General features: G+C 45.9%; 1 protein-coding gene across 8 annotated transcripts in view; it reads right to left on the bottom strand.

Moving 5' to 3' along the window:
* Nucleotides 1–18769, bottom strand: part of ZMYND8 (zinc finger MYND-type containing 8) — a 420239-nt gene that overhangs the window by 251364 nt on the left and 150106 nt on the right. For all 8 annotated transcript variants that reach the window (XR_014966854.1, XR_014966853.1, XR_014966852.1 and 5 more), the window contains one exon: nucleotides 15997–16084. Coding sequence is in view for 5 of the 8 variants with exons in the window: in XM_085619413.1 (XP_085475539.1) it covers nucleotides 15997–16084 (88 nt within the window). In the remaining 3 variants the exon portion in view is untranslated. The remainder of the gene's footprint in view (nucleotides 1–15996; nucleotides 16085–18769) is intronic.

The following is an 18769-nucleotide window of genomic DNA, read 5'->3' on the forward strand; positions in this document are numbered from 1 at the left end:
TGCAGGTTGTGCCGAGGACATCAAAGTTTGTATGAATGGGGGAGGTGAACCCAAGCTGGTTCTAGAAGCGTACCAAAACATTACGGAAAGGGTATCAGCATTTCTATCGGTCCCATATAAACCCCGACTTAACTTAGGCCCGAGATGGTTCAGTCATGACTGTACTCTAGCTGCCCGTAATTTGAGGGTAGCCTTGGCAGCAACCCCGAGGAACAGGGAGGCCGTAAAACTCTGTAGAAAGGAATATAAGGCTACTATTGCTGCCCGTAAAGAGTTTTTGAGGAAAGAGGCCTGGGAGGAATTGCTTGATCCAGCTACTTTGAATAACAGCACTAAATTTTGGGGTCTGGTAAAGAAACCTTTTTTGACTGGGGACTCGGGAGATGGACTGGTTTGTTGTATAACAAAGGAGGAATGGGAGAGTCATTTTAAAAGTTTATATTATTCAGAGGCAGATGCAACTATGGTTGCTGTCCCCTCTGATAGGGAAAGTACTGCCATCATTTTTTATATAAATGAGGTTCTGGTTGCTATAAAGGGTCTTACTGCTAACAAAGCCCCTGGCCCTGATGGAATACCACCTGATCTTTATAAATCTGATCCGGACTTTTGGGCTCCCATTCTGACTGCTGTTTTTAATGCAGCAGCCACATTGGGTTGCCCGGAGACTTGGGGTCTCTCAACAATAGTTCCGGTCTTTAAGAAAGGAGACAGGGGTAGTGCTTTGTGTTATCGCCCAATCTCGTTAATTGATTCAATGGTGAAGATAATGGGGAGAGTTATACTCCAGCGCCTAACAAGCTGGACGAACGAAAACAATAATTTGTCGACCTCTCAATATGGTTTTTGTGAAGGGCGTTCAACTATAACTCAATGTCTTAATTTGTTTCTTATATTGAATAAATATACTGTTGTGTATAAAGGAACAATTCACCTTGCCTTCATGGATCTGTCCTCTGCCTTCGACTGTGTCAACAGGGGGAGGCTGTGGCAGACCATGAAGGATAAGGGTATTGATAAGGGGATTGTGGAGTTCCTTGCGGACCTGCACAATGACACAAGAGCTAACGTGAGGTTTTCATCGACCGGGGAAACTACAGGAAGTTTTAGTATCAATAAAGGAGTACGTCATGGGTGTATTTTGGCCCCTTTTCTTTTTAACTTTTATATAAATGACCTTGAGGCTGTCTTACAAGAGGTAAAATCAGACTGCCCTAGAGTTGGTCTGAGGGGTATCCCTCTACTTTTATATGCTGACGATGCGGTCTTAATTTCCAGAACAGAAGTTGGTCTCCAGGGACTATTGAATGTTTTTAATAATTTCATGTGTGATAGGGACCTTAAGGTCAACAACTCAAAATCCTATATTATGCATGTTGGCCGACAACCGAAGAAGAAGTTCAATTTTAAATTGAATGATGTCTCGATCCCTACCACTCAAACATTCACCTATTTAGGTATCTTATTTGATACCAAACTTAATTGGGCTCCTCACTTGGCCAAGAAAAAGGGGGAAATGACTAGAGTCAATGCCTCCATCTTCAATACTGCGTCTAAACTGGGGAATAAACCAAATGTGGCTATGATGAAATTATACAACTCTAAATCCATAGCCACTGCTGTATACGGTAGTGAGATATGGGGCTACATAAATGGTGAACAATTACAAATAGTTGAAAATAAATTTCTAAAACGCCTGTTATGTGTCCCATGTAGTACCTCGAACTTAATTGCACATGAAGAACTTGGCTGCCAGTATTTATCCGACATTGTCAGTTTAAAACCTCTGTTATGCTGGGTAAAACTATGGTTAAGTGATGAAATCCCTTTAACACATTTGATAGTGGAAGACCTTATATCACTTGATCATGCCATGTGTGTACCTTGGCTTAAATACCTGAAGTCCCAATTTTTGAAACTTGGTTGCCTGAACTTGTTTGATAAACCGAGGGATATAGTTAAGGGTGATGTAGCAGCAATTAAAAAAGTTCTCTCTATGAAATGTATTGCCCTAAGAGATGAAGTTGAGCTCTTAAAACCTAATGTTAGAAAGTATATTATGCTGAGTACTTGCAATTCTATGGAAAAGTATCTAACATGCCCCTTCACCTCACATGAGAAATTTTTGCTGACCCGATTCAGGTTTAACATTTTCCATCTTCTCTTATTTAGACCCACGGCAGATATTTTTAAGAAACCTGTAGCTCCCTGTGGCTGCGACGGGAAGTCTCCACAGGATATGCTACATTTTATGTTTTTATGTACATTTTATGAATATCCCCGTAGGAGATACCTTGTTACCCTTTTAAAGAAATTAAATTTTAAACAAATTAGACCTGCCTTTATGTACTTACAGCTGCTGCACCCGGATAGTGTCCTCCAGGTGTTAGAATTTTTAAAATTGACACTAAGATTTAGAAAATGTTTAGATGAGTAAATGTAACTTCCTCTGAACTATTAGTCGCCCATTGCCCTTATGCACTTTTTTCCTGTACTGTTTTGCCTTTGCACTCTTTTATGGAATTTATGTATTGTATGTCTGTGTGATCGATTTTGTCATTATTGTGATGTTTTTTTAATATGAACTGTTTATTGATGTGTACTTTTATGGATTGAAAAATATCCGAAATAAAGTCATTATCTATCTATGACTTGTCGATTGCCTCACATCGGCAAGGAACCAAACCCTGTAAATGGTTCGACTCAAACTGTTCAAAAGCTCATAGGGCCTTAAAAAAAGCACTATCAATTATCCCAAGAGATAAGGTCCTTATCGCTAAATTAAGGAAGGAGTATAAGCTAACCATTAACAGTAGGAGAAATGCTATCAAACAAGACGCTTGGGATAAATGACTTAATACGGACGTCCTGCGTGATAGCAGCCAGTTTTGGTCCATCATTAATCATCCTTTTTTCTCTGAATCTGAGAATACGGTTATGGATAGTGTAATTTGCTATTCGGAATGGTTGCTCCATTTTCAAGGAGTTTACGGGAATTCAGCTACAGATATACAATATAATTCTACAGTGGCTTTTGCGTGTGCTCCCCTTGTTTTTAATTGTGAGGAAGTGGAGAACGCAATCCTGGAGACTTCCAGAAATAAAGCACCCGGCCCTGACGGTGTGCCTGCAGATCTGTACACACACCTACCTAAATTCTGGGCAAAGATTTTAACGAACGTCTTCTGTGCCGCTAATGGCAACACCCTCCCTTCCACATGGGCCACTTCAATTATTGTGCTGATTTTTAAAAAGGGGCAGAGAAATGACCCGTGGTGTTCTAGACCCATCTCTCTGTTAGACTCTGTGATCAAGATTCTGGGCAGAGTCTTATTGAATAGGTTAAGGGACAACATTGAGTGCAAGGGGGGTCTTTCAAACATCCAGTATGGTTTCAGAGAGAAAAGAGGCACTATGGACCAATGTTTGAACCTCCATATATTGATCTCAAAGTATACGGTGGCCAAGGAGGGGTCTTTATTTTTGGCCTTTATGGACCTCTCCTCGGCCTTCGACTTGGTCAATAGGTCTAAGCTGTGGCACATTTTACTTGAGTTCGGCGTCGATCCAACACTTGTCCACTTTATGGCATCTCTTCATCAGGAGCTGTTTGCTGTAGTTAGGGTCACAAGGGAAGGCAGGTGTACAACCTGATTCAAGTCTGAAAGGGGAGTACGCCAAGGTTGTATTCTGGCCCCCCTCCTTTTTACCATTTATATTAATGGATTGGGAAAACATCTGGCGGATGTGGGGGCGGATGTTCCGCGTGTAGGAGCTATTTCAGTGCCAGCTCTCCTATACGCGGACGACGCAGTACTACTAGCTCGCACGGGAGTTGGCCTCCAAAGACTTTTGGATCAATTCTGGGCCTTTATGGCTCAATTAGACTTAAAAAATAAACGCTAAAAAGTCACATACGATGGTGGTAGGTCATTGCAGAAGCAGGCTAAAAACTAAAACCTTTTTTTGCGAAGGGGAGCTAGTTTCCAGAGTTGCTGTTTTTCCCTACTTGGGCGTCCTTTTTGATGAAAAGGGATCCTGGGGCCCCCAAATTAAGGCGAAGAGCATATCTATGGCCCGCTCGTCATCAGCCCTTATGGGTTTTTCAAGGAGACTTGGGTCTAGGCCTATGGAGGCCCTTTTGAAAACTTATAATACTAAATGTATTCCGATCGCCTCATATGGCTCACCCTTGTGGGGTTACGCATCTGTGGAAAAAATACAAAGAGTGGAGAATGGATTTATTAGATATCTTCTGTCTCTCCCCAAATCCTCCCCGACCTTCGCTATACATTCGGAGGTGGGTTTGGATTATCTTACAGATATGCTAAAACTGGCCCCCCTGATTTTTTGGTTAAAAACCTGGCTCAATTCAGAGCTAACTTTGAATCATGCCATTATGTCCGATCTCATGGGAATGGATCAGGGCCATAAAATTCCATGGCTGGTTTATTTGAAAAAAAGTTTTTACCAGTTGGGCCGTATAGAACTTTTTTGGTTGCCAGCTTCTATTAGGAAGGAGGACGTTAAATGGATCAAAACTAAATTTATGGAGAGGGCTAGACTGGATCGGGAGGAAAGGGAACTTGAGAAACCAGCTGTCAGGGCGCATTTTATGTTAACCTTTTCTCCCTCACTAGAGCCCTACATTAAAATTGTTACTAAACCTTTACATAGGTTTTTGTTGACCAAATTTAGGTTTAATTTAATCTATCAGATTTTAGGCAGTTACCCTTCTTGGGTAAAACCTGAACTAGGTCCCCCCTGTAATTGTGACAGATTCTCGCAGCAAGACAACATGCACTTTATTATGTTCTGTGAGACCCTTAGGGACATAAGGAAAAGATATTTGTTGCCAATATTGAAAGAGGCTGGCTTTATTCAGGTCAGGCCTGCATTGATTTATCTTCAGCATTTGGGGTCCACTCGCATCATTTTCTGTGTGGCTAGTTTCTTAGTGGCAGCCTTTAGGATCAAAAAGCAAAGCCCCTCTCAATGAAATGCTTTTTTAGCTTTTAAGTGGATTTTAATAATAATTAATTTGTTCTGTATTAATTGATTAGGTTTTGTACCGATTTTTGTAAATATGAAATTGAGTGTTTTTATGGTGTATGTTGTACATATGTATTTTCATGTCTTTTATGATTTTAACGAATCGAATAAAGAGTATTTGACTGACTGAGGATCAGTGGGATCATTAAGGAAATCCGGGTCTCCCCCCTCCCCCTAAATCATCATCATCCTGTGGAGGTGGTGTGTGAGAAGGAGATGGTAGAGGAGAAGGAGGTAGGGGTGGGGGAGATGGGATAGGAGGTAATATAGGAGAGGAAGGACGTATGGGTGAAGTGGCACTGTCCTTCTTTAGAGGAGCTGGAGGAGGTGGTGTGTCCAGCTTCCTTTTTTTGTATGGCAGCGCTGTGACATGTCCGGTTTTAGGATTGATGTAAATTCGTTTTTGCGTTGGATCTGGCCGAAAAAGTTCCTCAGTGTCCGAAGGTGGCTTTGGCGCCGACTTTTTCGGTTCCGATCTGGATTTTGTGAGATCAGCAGGTTCTTTATGGACTTTTTTTGGCACCGAGGATGTTTTTGGTGCCGAAGAACCTTTCGGTGCCGAAGGACCTTTCGGTGCCGACGAACCTTTCGGTGCCGACGAACCTTTCGGTGCCGACGAACCTTTCGGTGCCGGTGGAGACCTTGGTGCCGAAGAACGTTTCGGTGCCGGTGGAGACGTCGGTGCCGAGTGACGTTTCGGTGCCGATGGTGATTTCGGCCTTGGAGCCTGCTTCGGTGCCGAAGGTATTGTAGGCACAATAATATGAGGTTTGGTCGAGCCCTGCCACCTACAGGCTTACTTTTCTTCGGAGCCGGGCCCGGGGGCGGGGCTTCTGAAGATGATTTTGGGTCGCGACTGGGCCCAGCTGGCAGAGTCTTGACCAATGTCTGTTTTGGTGGGGTTGGGGTAGGGGAGCTGGTACTCACGCGCTGCCCCGGATCAGAATCGTCGGCCTCGGACACGTTCTGGAGATCTTCGGAATCGTCGTCAGGGACATCCTGTGCAAAGATGTCTTCTGGTTCCGGAACCGGTTTGGCCATGATATGGCGTCTAGCTCTTCGGTCCCGGATGGTTTTCTTCGAACGGAATGCGGCGCAGGCTGGACAGCTGGATTCGTTGTGGTCTGGTGAGAGGCACAAATTACAGACCTCGTGGTGATCACTGTGGGGGAGCTTTGCTCCACATTGGGGGCATTTTTTAAAAGGGTGTCCTTTCCATCAGCCGCGTCCGGAGCCGGTCCGATGGTATTTCGACGTCGAGTAATAAAGTTTTGAGAGTTGTTGTGATTGCTAGAAGTTTTCTGCTGGAGCGAAGAAAAGTTCATCCGAACCCAATGGCGGAAAAAAACAATCTGAGGATGGAGTGGATGCCCATGCGCACTGTTGTCCAGAGGAGGAGTCACCTATCTCGTGACCAAAGACTTCTTCCGAAGACAACAACAACCTGCAATCATCCGAGCCCAACACCAGATGGCGATCTTATCCTTGGTGTGTGATCTGCAGCTCATATGCCTCGAACATTCATTTCCTGAATTAAGATGTTTCAGTGTAGAAAATGAGCAGATCAGCATCCATAAAATCAATACTTTTAGAATAATATAATCAGACAGGAAAGCCATACCTCTTCCTGGTAACCACAGCAAAACAAATAAAGTTTATCACTGCTGTACAGACAGAGAAGTTACTTAATTGTTGCACCAAGATCAAAGCTATTGTGTTTAGTTATATCAGCCAAATGCAGAATTGAAACCAAAAATGTTTTCTGATGGCAAGAATATAAGCCACCGAAAAGCATAAAGTGCAAAGTGCTTTGTTTGCAAGTCTTGGCACATAAGCAGGTTGGAAGAGTAAAAAACATTGGACTCTGTCCTGTGAATGCCGCTAAAATAATGTAATGTTATTAAAACACAGGCAGGTAAAATAAAAGCGGTATTCGGTGTACAAAACATTTTGAATATAAAACACAAAGCCAGATGTCTGCTTAATAAGGCCATAGTAAATTTCGGACAACAGCTTTCCAAAATATAGCACACGGCTTCTCAATCGCCTCTGAAAAAAAGTGTCTCTAACTAAACTTGTACATCTATGATCCCCAGATTGGAATACAGCTTGGGGAAACCTAGTAAATTTAATGTATGTGTCATGTACTAGAACAGGGAATAGCTAAGGCATTTTCGAGCAAAAGTCAATCCAACAAAATCTGCCTTGAGAAACCTGCTTTCGAGTTGCTCCAGATCCTTATTCATAACAGCAGGGTACCTATATTAATGCTATCTAACAAATAATCCCACCCAACTTTCAGAGTGGCACATAAAACTTGATGAGGCTTGTAGTATAGCCAACAGAGCCTCAGTCATTGAGCTGAGTTTCTGGCAGAATACATACATTTAGAAGTATCAAACCATGAGACGGCCACTGACCCTTAATTTCTACATCTATAAGAGTACTTGAATTACCCTATTAAATTATCATACATCGTGTACATTCTTGTTTTTTCCATCTTCAGTGCACTTGAGATAAAATCATAACTTCACAAGCAGGGCATGCTTTTTTGTTTTTTATTACATTTCTGCCAAATGTTTTAGATTTATGGAATGACCTTTTGGGTTGTTAACCAAGTTTTTTTGTAGGGCTATATGATGGTAATTGTATATATAATTAGCTCTTGTTATAGCCCATCTCCTTTTCGGTCTATCCAATCAATATGCTTAAGACAATGTTCATTATGTCCAGATTCAGAACAGATTTAGATTCTCGTTTATCACGCAACTGCAGCTGCTATCCAGTGAGAGTTTGAACTTCCAATATACCGACAGTCCTTTTAGAGCTTTGGATTTGTATTACTCTTCCTATATGTTTTCCTCAATGTAATCTCCAGAGACAAATTCTTTAAACATTCACTTAATTTATAACATAAATTACGGACGGAGTTTAGGTAATTTATGCACTGAGACATAATTCACTGTGTTAAATTAAGTCACATTTTATGTCTTTACAACTGTTTTTATATTTTTCCTTTGGAGATTCTCATATCTCCAAGTCAAATCTACAAATTTCTGGATTTCTTCCATAATGGTCATAGAATAAAAAACATAAGCAACCATATTATGCTGCTCCTCTTCTTGGTTACACAACATAACAGCAAACTAGGTCATTGAATGTGATACTTTGCGCAACATATTCAACATTTGTCATGTTAATTTATCATGCACACGAATCACCCCGAGAGGGCTCTCTCAGCACAAACAGGCTGCGAATAACAGACTTGCAAAATTACAAATAAGAACAGTTTTCAATAATTTCCTAAATTTGTCATGGTCAGTACACATGTGAACATGCAATGGCAAGGACACAAAGGTTCCACTGTCGATTGACTGCTAACAGATGTTAGGATCCAGAATACACGGCCCCTCCCAGTCTCAACCCTCCGACACACACACATTGGGGGCCCCTCTAATGGTGATGTCCTGGAATGTGAATGGCCTGGGTAATAAAATAAAGAGGGGATTAGTGCTACAATATCTTAAAAGTCATGCCCCATCCGTAGTCCTAATTCAGGAGTCAAATCTGGTCGATACGGCGACCAAGGTGTTGGACAGATGGGGATTTCATATGGCGGTCCATGCAGAGTTCACATCGGGTTCAAGAGGCGTTGGGATCCTATTGAAGAAAAGCTGCCCATTAATAATACCAGGGACCTGTGCGGACGATAAAAGGCGTTTTGCGGCAACATCCTGCCAGTGGGAGGGACGACAGTGCAATATCGTGACAGTCTACATTCCCCCAGCACTTCATGGCCTCGCCTTCCCTGCCCTAGGTAAATTCCTGTTGGCACTTCCCCCCGGGGAATTAATTATGGGAGGTGACTTTAACGCGACAGTGGACACTGCCATTGACAGATACCCACACAGAGATCAGGGAACTGCTTCATCACCCCTTCGGGAATTCTTAGACGCAATGGGGCTGGTAGATGTATGGCGCATGAGACATCCGGGAACACGACAATACACCTTCCACTCAGGGGTACATGATGGCCTATCACGTATTGATTATATATTTACCTCCCCGGCCAGTATAGAGGGAATAAGTGACATTGAACATCTTCCAAGGGGTATCTCCGATCATGGGCCCATACGTATGTCCTATGTGTCTCATCTCATGGGACGGAGACGCATATATCCAATATACCCAGGATACCTTCAAGTTCCCAAGATTTGGAAAACCCTCCACAAGACCTCTAAACGCTATTTCACAGACAACACGCACTCAGTAGCCTCACCGGTCATCCTATGGGAAGCCTACAAAACAGTTCTCCGAGGGCAGGCCATTTCAGTTATCACTGCCCACAAACGGGAACAAAATCGTCAGATTGAGGAGCTGGAGCAGGCAGCTAACCTAGCCGAGAGCGTACATGCGGCAGATCCCTCTGACCATACCACCCACTCCCTTCGAATGGTGCAACAAGCCTACGGTGATTTCCTACGGGAACACACTAAGGGGCAGATCGCAAAAACGCAACACACCATATATGAAGTCGGGGACAAGGCGGGCAGATTGCTGGCCTGGCTGGACAGGAAAGAAAGGGCCAGTCGTCGTGTGGCGCAGATTAGTAGTCTTCCCTCGGGAGGGGTGTTGAAGGACCCTACTGACATAGTCACAGCATTCGCGCAACACTTTGAAGCAGTATACTCCCCCATAGCAACGACTTCAGAAAAAGACTGCATAGCATATATCAAAGACATACCTATGCCAAAATTGGCACCGCAAGATACTCAGGCATTGGAGACAGGCCTCACACTGGAGGAGATCACTGCCGCCGTAAAAGGGCTGCAGTCCGGGAAAGCCCTGGGTCCCAACGGGATCCCAATAGAACTCTATAAGAAGGAGTCAGACACTGGCACCTCACTTATTGAACATGTTCAAGACCAGCCTAGAGGAAGGGATACACCCGAGGGACCAACGGTTGGCCACTCTTATAGCAATCCCAAAACCAGGCAAACTGCCACAGGACTGTTCGTCGTATCGCCCGATCTCACTCCTCAACGCAGAGGCAAAAATACTTGCCAAAGTGTTAGCCACCAGGCTACAACCAATCAATCAATCAAAGACATTTATAGAGCGCACTACTTACCCGTAGGGTCTCAAGGCGCTATGGGGGGTGGGGTGCCGTTACTGCTCGAACAGCCAGGTCTTGAGCTTCTTCCTGAAGGAGAGGTGGTCTTGGGTCAAGCGCAGGTCGGTCGGGAGGGAGTTCCAGGTCTTGGCGGCCAGGTAGGAGAAGGACCTTCCTCCTGTTGTCGCTCTTCGGATGCGGGGGACGGCGGCGAGGGCGTGGCTGGCTGATCGGAGGTGGCGTTTGGGAGCGTAGAAGTTGACTCGGTTGTTGAGGTAGCTCGGGCCTTGATCGTGAAGGGCTTTGTGTGCGTGGGTGAGGAGACGGAAGGTGATTCTTTTGTTGACGGGGAGCCAATGCAGGTCTCTCAGATGTCCGGAGATGTGGCTGTTACGTGGGATGTCGAGGATGAGTCTGGCTGAGGCGTTCTGGATCCGCGGGAGTCTCTGCTGGAGCTTGGCGGTGGTTCCGGCGTAGAGGGCGTTGCCGTAGTCCAGTCGGCTGGTGACGAGGGCCTGGGTGACCGTCTTCCTGGTCTCCGTGGGGATCCACCAGAAGATCTTCCGTAGCATGCGCAGGATGTTGAAGCACGACGAGGAGACGGCGTTGACTTGTCTGGTCATGGAGAGGGATGAGTCCAGGATGAAGCCCAGGTTGCGTGCGTGGTCCGTCGGTTTGGGTGCGGTGCCCAGGGCGGGGGGCCACCAGGAGTCGTCCCATGCGGAGGGCGAGGAGCCCAGGATGAGGACCTCCGTCTTGTCTGAGTTCAGTTTCAGGCGGCTGGTCGTCATCCACTCGGCTACATCTTTCATCCCATCGTGCAGGTTGGCTCTGGCGGCGGCGGGGTCATTGGTCAGGGAGAGGATCAGCTGGGTGTCGTCGGCGTAGGAGATTATGTTGAGGTTGTGTTAGCGTGCGATGGCCGCGAGGGGGCTCATGTAGACGTTTAAGAGGGTGGGGCTCAGCGAGGATCCTTGAGGGACGCCGCAGATGACTTCGGTGGCCTCTGACTTTTACGGTGGTAGGCGGACTCTCTGTGTTCTTCCGTCGAGGAAGGAGACGATCCAATCCAGTGCCTTCTCCTGGATTCCGATGTTGCTGAGGCGCTGCACTAGGGTGCGGTGGCAGACCGTGTCGAAAGCCGCGGAGAGGTCTAGGAGGATGAGGGCCGCTGTTTCTCCGTTGTCCATCAGGGCTCGGATGTCGTCGGTGGCGGCGATGAGGGCGGTCTCTGTGCTGTGGTTGGCTCGGAAGCCAGACTGTGAGGGGTCGAGGGACCCATTCGTCTCGAGGAAGGCGGCCAGCTGTTTGTTGACGGTCTTCTCGATGACTTTGGCTGGAAACGGGAGGAGCGAGATGGGGCGGTAGTTCTTGAAATCGGTGGGGTCCGCTGTAGGTTTCTTGAGTAGAGCGCTGAGTTCGGCGTGCTTCCAGCTCTCAGGGAAGGTGGCGGTGTCGAAGGATGTGTTGATAATGTCCCGCAGGTGGGGTGCGATGACAGCGTCGGCCTTGTTGAAAACGTGGTGAGGGCAGGGGTCGGTCGGAGATCCGGAGTGGACGGAGTTCATCATGCGGACGGTGTCTTCGGTGCTGATCGGAGTCCAGGCGCGGAGGGTGGTGGTGGGCGGTGTTGCTGTGGTCGTGGCGTGCGTCGGTTGACAGCTGAAGCTGTTGTGTATGTCCGCGATCTTGTTGTGGAAGTAGGAGGCGAGGGAGTTGCAGAGGTCTTGCGATGGGGTGATGTCGTTGTTTCCGGCGTTGGGGTTGGAGAGCTCTTTCACGATGTTGAAGAGTTCCTTGCAGTTGTGTGCGTTGTTGTCCAGCCACATCTCGCGAGCTTAATACATCCCGACCAGTCGGGCTTCATGCCAGGCAGAAACACAGCAATGAATCTGCGAAGGCTCCACGGGGTGCTGGCAAGGGCACCCACCATACAGGAAGAGGCGGTCATCCTCTCTCTGGATGCAAGTATGGCCTTCGACCGGGTCGAGTGGCCCTTTCTTTTTGCCGTGCTGCAACACCTCGGTTTCGGGCCCAACTTTTGTGCCTGGATCCGGTTACTATACACGAAACCATTGGCACATGTGGTGGTCAATGGGCGACTGTCGGAGGAGTTCCCCTTGGGGCGTGGCACCAGACAAGGGTGCCCCCTATCTCCGTTGTTGTTCGCCCTGGTACTGGAGCCGCTGGCGGCATGGATTAGGTGGGACCCGGCAATACGGGGACTGCGCTGGACCGAGGGGTGGGAAGATAGGATATCCCTCTATACGAATGATATCCTGCTTTACATGGCAAACCCCCGAAAGTCCATTATTTGCCTCCTGGACATATGCGCATCGTACGGCAGAGTTTCCGGCTATACGATAAACTGGACAAAGTCAGTTCTGTATATGCTTAAGGGTCCCCCCCCCACCCGCGTCCCCCTCCCCAGGCATTGAAATATCTCTGGCAACGGAGGGATTTAAATATCTCGGAATATACATCACACCGCACCCCGCACAGTTCTACGACCATAATCTCCTGCCCCCACTGCAGAGACTCTGCAGTGATGTGCGGTGGTGGCACTCCCTCCCACTGACATTGCTCGGGAGAGCAGCCTTGTTCAAAATGATGGCTCTGCACAGATTCTTATACGCGCTACAGAACACCCAGTCACCTGTTCCAGACTCCTACTTCAAAGCGATCGAAGCAGAGGTGGGATACCTCCTATGGGAGGGATGGCCCCCTCGGATAGCGCAGCGTAAGCTTATGAGGAGTTGGTATGACGGAGGAATAGCCCTCCCTAATATCAAATTCTACTATTGGGCCTCCCAACTCATTGTAATTAACCAATGGCTCCATGCCCCGCAAGACGAACCTGCATTACGTATGGATAGGCACACTTTGGGTACAGATGGGATTATGGGAGCCCTGTATGACAGCAAACGGAGGAAAGAACTGGCGCCCTACAGCACACACAGTACATGTCTGGACGGTGGCACAGCGGGCGCTAGGCTGGGAGGGAGTGATGACAAAACATACACCACTCTGGGATTCTCCCTAGCTGGGCAGGCTACGCACCACTAAAGGTTTTTCCCGGTGGGACCAAATACAAATTTCTGTGGTCGGGGACCTATGGAAAAAAGGGGATGTGGTGACGTTTGCCCAGCTACAAACAACAAATCAAATGGCCGGGACGGAGTACTTTAGATACGTACAAATAAAGCACACTCTCACAAAAACGGTACCCCAGGAACAGACCTTCCTGACGCCTCGCCGCTGGAGGACCGACTACTGACAGACCACCTCACCAAAAAAGCGACCTCCCTGACATATCACAAATTGATTAATAACCAAACAGACCCTAGCCAGACCCTTAGGGGAAAATGGCAAACTGAAAAAGGCGAACTGGACGAACAAGACTGGCAGGAAGCTCTCGCTTCCCCGCGGGAAATGGCAATCCCTTCGCGGCTAAAATTGGTGCAACTTAAAATACTGCATAGAACCTACTACACCAGGACCACACTCCATGAGATAGGAAGGGCGGAGTCCCCGCTTTGCCTTAGAGGCTGTGGGGCGGAGGGTACCTTTTACCACACACTATGAGACTGTCCCCGCATCGCTACCTATTGGAAGGCCATACTAGACACACTCACCAAGGTTAGTGGTCATGTGATTTCCCTTGAACTGAGGAAGTGCCTACTTAATGTGTGGGATCCAACAGACCTGAACCACATAGAGCAAAATTGGGCGACCATGGGTATGGCATATGCTAAACGGAATATTGCTCGGCAGTGGGGGGCTCCAGTGGCCCACTCTCATAAACAATGGTGTGCTGACCTAGACGGGGCCATGGTGGCAGAAAAAGCAGTCTTTATTAATAGAGGCTGTCCTCAAAAATGGAAGAGGGTATGGGGCAGATGGAATGAATTTCGTGGGAATTTGTGTACCCCACCACCAGAGGACTCAGATCCAGACCTGAGTGATTAAAAAAGCGTAAGAAGAACATTAGTGGTCGTCACACAACGCATTTACAATTTGAGGGACTGGGTCAAATAGCAAGTCTAATTGTATAAGCGGTGAACCCTCCATGACACAAGAATTGGTAAATGATTGTACTGACTCTAATATGGCATAATTAATTGTATCGGACTGTGAATCATTGCTAACCTTAATAAAATGTTTGATAAAAAGAACATGCAATGGCAGCTCATTAAAGCCAGCAATCATTGATAAAATACCTTTCAATAACAGAAATTTCAATCTTACATTTTCAAAGCAGGAATTATCTTTTATTAATATGGGTGACTGGGAGGAAGTGTCTCAATCCGTAAACCTTCTCTGAACAGCTTCTCTAGTTCTATTACTTTGATGGCCATTTTTCTAAATGCCTTCTACTGTTGGAGACAAATAGATGCCTGATGTTTGTGTATCCTGATCAGCATATTTCTTAATTATTTCCATTCCTCTGCTTCGGAGGGACTTTCATTCAATGACACCTTCCTGTGATATTGATTACCCAATTATGTCTTAAACACTGCTAAGATATGTATGATAGTTTTTTTTCGGATGAATTAAACTGCTAATGGATTTAGAATTTCAGATGAACTCTCATGCAGGGATGTTTCTATTTGTGCACCTCCATCAAACCAAAGCTGCACTCGGTACATATCAAGAGGGTCACCTCATTCCCACCCCAATTGTGTAACAATTCCTTAATCCACTACCTTGTGGAAAAGCTACTTCACCACAGGTGCCATCCTCCATTGTCCTGGCCCCTACAGCCAGGCTAAGACTGAAAGGCCCTTGCAAAGAGAGGTTTGTTTGGAATCTGGATCTCTGCAGAAGTGCATCACCTGCCACTTCTAGTTCAGTAACAAACGTCATGTCTCCACTGCCACTGATCCTCACATCACTCTTCTTCGGAGGTCCACTGACACATGCCTCAGTTGCCAGATAGCTGGGAAATGATTGCTGCCATCAGGTACTCAATCTGCCAGTGGGGGCTCAACCTGTTGCCTCTCTCCTACAACTGGTTTGTGCTCGCCATCACTGTGTAGGTTTCCAGGTGGTATCTTGGGAGTCTCCAAGGCATCCCACAGTGTTCAGGGACTATTAGCTACAGACATTGGGAATAGGATGAGAAGCTGAGCTCAGAAAACCTGCGGTCATCCTCCAACTAGTCAGTCACATCCCTTAAATATAGCAAACTCCATGTTACAACTGCCCCCAACTTCTAAAACTATACATAAACATTTTCGGGTCAAAAAGCACTTCACAATCATTTGAGTAAGGAGAATCGAGGCATAGGACAGTATTTTCCACACAAAAAGTCACTTCATTGTATGTGTGACTGATAGGTACTGACTGGTAAAGCTCTGCAACCTACCTATAAATACACTTTTGAGTACTCTCATATGGGTGCACATGAATGAGAAAATTAAATCAGATGAAAATAAAGGCTTATGAAAGGAGATACATGTCTTTTCCTACTGTGTATGATTCCAATTCCTGACTGATTAAATTTATTAGGTGTCATATTTCATTTCTTTTCTGTTTTTGAGCATGTGTTTCAACGGAAATATCAAATGACAAAGCTTTCAAGAAAACTAGCCACAAAACATACTGAGCAAGGAACGGTGACATCAGATATATACATCAAAAAGAAACAAGCACGGGGGGGACCTGTAGTATATCGAATTATATGATAAAGCTGAAAAGCTGCTTGATACCATCTTTGCATCTTACGCCGGAAGATTAACTACATTAATAGCCTGAGAGATACATCTTGAGCAAACATTTTTAGTCACATTAATTTCACCATGCCAATGGACTCAATGCAGCAAACTTACCACCATTATATATAATGCAGTTGTGCAAGATCCATTTGACATCAGCAAGGAAAGCTTCAGTGCAACCATACATTTTCTTTTTTACATTCTGATGAGAGAAAATATATCAATACGTAAGAAAATAAGGAACATGCTTCAACCTCGAAGCACATTAGTGTATTAAGTGCCTTTTCTGGCTACAGTTCCATCCCGAGATCTAACAATGTGACCACTTATCTAACCTCTCCAGTCACTCTGTTGAGTATCATCATTTTCCATGCCTACCCATTCCCTTCCTACTACCTCAACACCCTAAATTTATTTTCAGTTTGCCTGTAACCAGATAATTCTGCTTGTTACTTGTTATCCTCCATCAGCATTAACACTTACCTTCTGTACCTCAACCCATGATAAGGAGACTGCTAAGCTGCAAAAGTTCAAGTTACTTACCTGAGGTAACGCTCTTTCTGATGGACTCTATCTCACCACAGATTCCCCTGCTTTAGTATCATGTTGCTCCCACAGTGACACAACGGAGCTGCATATTAGCACCTCACCTGCATGTTGACATCAATTATTTTATTTATGCATATGGGTCCAGATCCCAGCTCTTGACTTTTGTCATACTTAAGACTCCATACGTTGGTGACCGGCTACTAGAAAATAATGTCCCCTCCAAAAATTACAACCTTCAAACCATTCCAAGACCGCAGGAAGCAGAATTCGATCATGGACCTTCACAAAGTGTGCCTTTGGTGCCTTGGAACCTGTCACAACTTTAAGTTGTACAACATGTGTTCACTTATGCAATGAAAGGTGATCCAGGACGGGAAGGCTAAGCTTTACACTGCCAAACACAAGATGTAGTTTCAGTCGAAACGTAGGTCTCATTTATAGTCCTGGGCCCGGTCTCTCTCCAATTTAAGTGAATAGTCCACTGCCGAGGTGCAAGATCTGCAGATTCCCTCGATTGAGAGAAAATCAAAAGTTTTAATAGAAACCCTTCAAACTAGGTCGATGTTGCTGGAACCCTTGCTACCATTTAATTATGTCTTGACTGACAGATTGACCGCTACATAGTCCGGATCCTTGCGCTTGCCCTCCTGTCAGCTGGCCTATAACTTGGTGGCATAGGCTGGTGCCAGGTGATCTTGATTTCCTAACTAAGATCCCTAGACTGGGAGCCGTACTGGTGAATAACAGCATATCCAGACTGGCATCTGGTGATATTCTAAAGGTGAGCAATCGGAGGCTAAAAGTATCTGCCAGAAACACGAGTGAGCAATTTATGATGTTTGACAAACAGAAAGGATAAATTACCTTATTAGGTCGAGCATTCGAGACCTGTTGTAATTTCTTCTGTTGGCTTAAAGCCATCCCCTTGCTTTTGATTTGCTAATTTCACGGTCCTTTAAAAATCATTGCTTGCTAGTGGTCAGTGCTGCCTCTTTGTACCTCCTTTTTCCTCTTCAGTCCCTCCCATGCAGCAGGGACTAAGTACTGTCTCATTACACCGTGGTTCTTTATATGTTCTTCGGTGGACTATTTTCTTTGTTCTTGGTTTCCTGCTCTGTTACTGTCTGCCTTTGTTTAGCTATGGTACCATAGCTGCTTGGATATTATTATAGCATTCCTCACTCCCACTTTTTAATACCACAGGTGTGTTTGTGTGACCCCCTTCCCGCGCTTTTCCCTCCAAGACTTTGTGTGTGTTTTTAATTGAACTTTTCTATGTCCACGGCAATTGGGCTTCTTTTGGTAGAATTTTGATTTGGTTTGGGCGTGTTGACGTCCTTTTCTTAAGAAGGAAAGAGTAATTGCAGCCCCTCCCACTCCGCCTGGCGCTCTGGCAGCCTGATTGTGAGGCAGAATCCGACACCCCTCTCTGGAGAGAGGTGGCAGTTCTTGAGAGTGCATAGCCAAGCAGTGCCCAGGCTCTTGCCTAGGACTGATGGCATATTATTTTCTCCATTCATCGAATTCTTCTTGCTCGATAAGCCACGCACTGCCCAGGGCCTAACAGGCACCTCCCACTTTCTAACGCCTATCCGCCTCGTCTTACGAATAGCCTGGAAAAGGACAGTGGATGTTGAAAGCTGATGTCGCGCTCGCAGCAGTAAAACTGAAAGCGAGCATGATCTTTATTGACACAAACAGATTCATACCGGGTTCATGCTGACAGGGCACAGCTCACGATCAGTTTCCGATATAGACCCAGATATGCCCCATCAGGTACAGCAGCTGCCAAACCATTTCTTTATTGAAAATTTAAGTTTCTAAAGCAGCAGCACGCCAGCTTGCTCATGGCGGCCGTCCGCTTTCTCCCGGGCTTAAGATGCCTCCTTCCCCCCGCCCCTCAGGAAAAAGAGCTGCTGCTTGCAGCTTCCATTACAGGCTGCACCGCCTGCTGCCGGGCCGGGCCCCTCTCACCAGGGGACAGGAGAAAGCCCCTCCCCAGCTGACAGGAGAATGGAAAGAAAGGCTGTAAAAAAAAAGTACCGGGAGTTAAGATATCCTGCTTGATGGCGAACGGTTGAAGTGCATGGTGTAAGGTTACCGGATAACTTACTACTTCGAAAGGATGGACACTGTGACCCTGACTTTAAATAAAGGTATACATTGTAGTTATAGTATGGATTTAAAAAGATTTAATATTGCAACTGATAGGGAGACTTAGTGATTTGCCCAGAATCACACCATGTTGAGGCGCCGAGACTCGAACCGGGATCCCCAGCATCCGAGTCAACAGCTCTAGTCGTTGCGCCACAGCTTCTCCAAACTGAAGTATTTTTAG

The sequence above is a fragment of the Triturus cristatus genome, chromosome 7, assembly GCF_964204655.1.
Source record: "Triturus cristatus chromosome 7, aTriCri1.1, whole genome shotgun sequence".
Taxonomy (NCBI): Eukaryota; Metazoa; Chordata; class Amphibia; order Caudata; family Salamandridae; genus Triturus; species Triturus cristatus.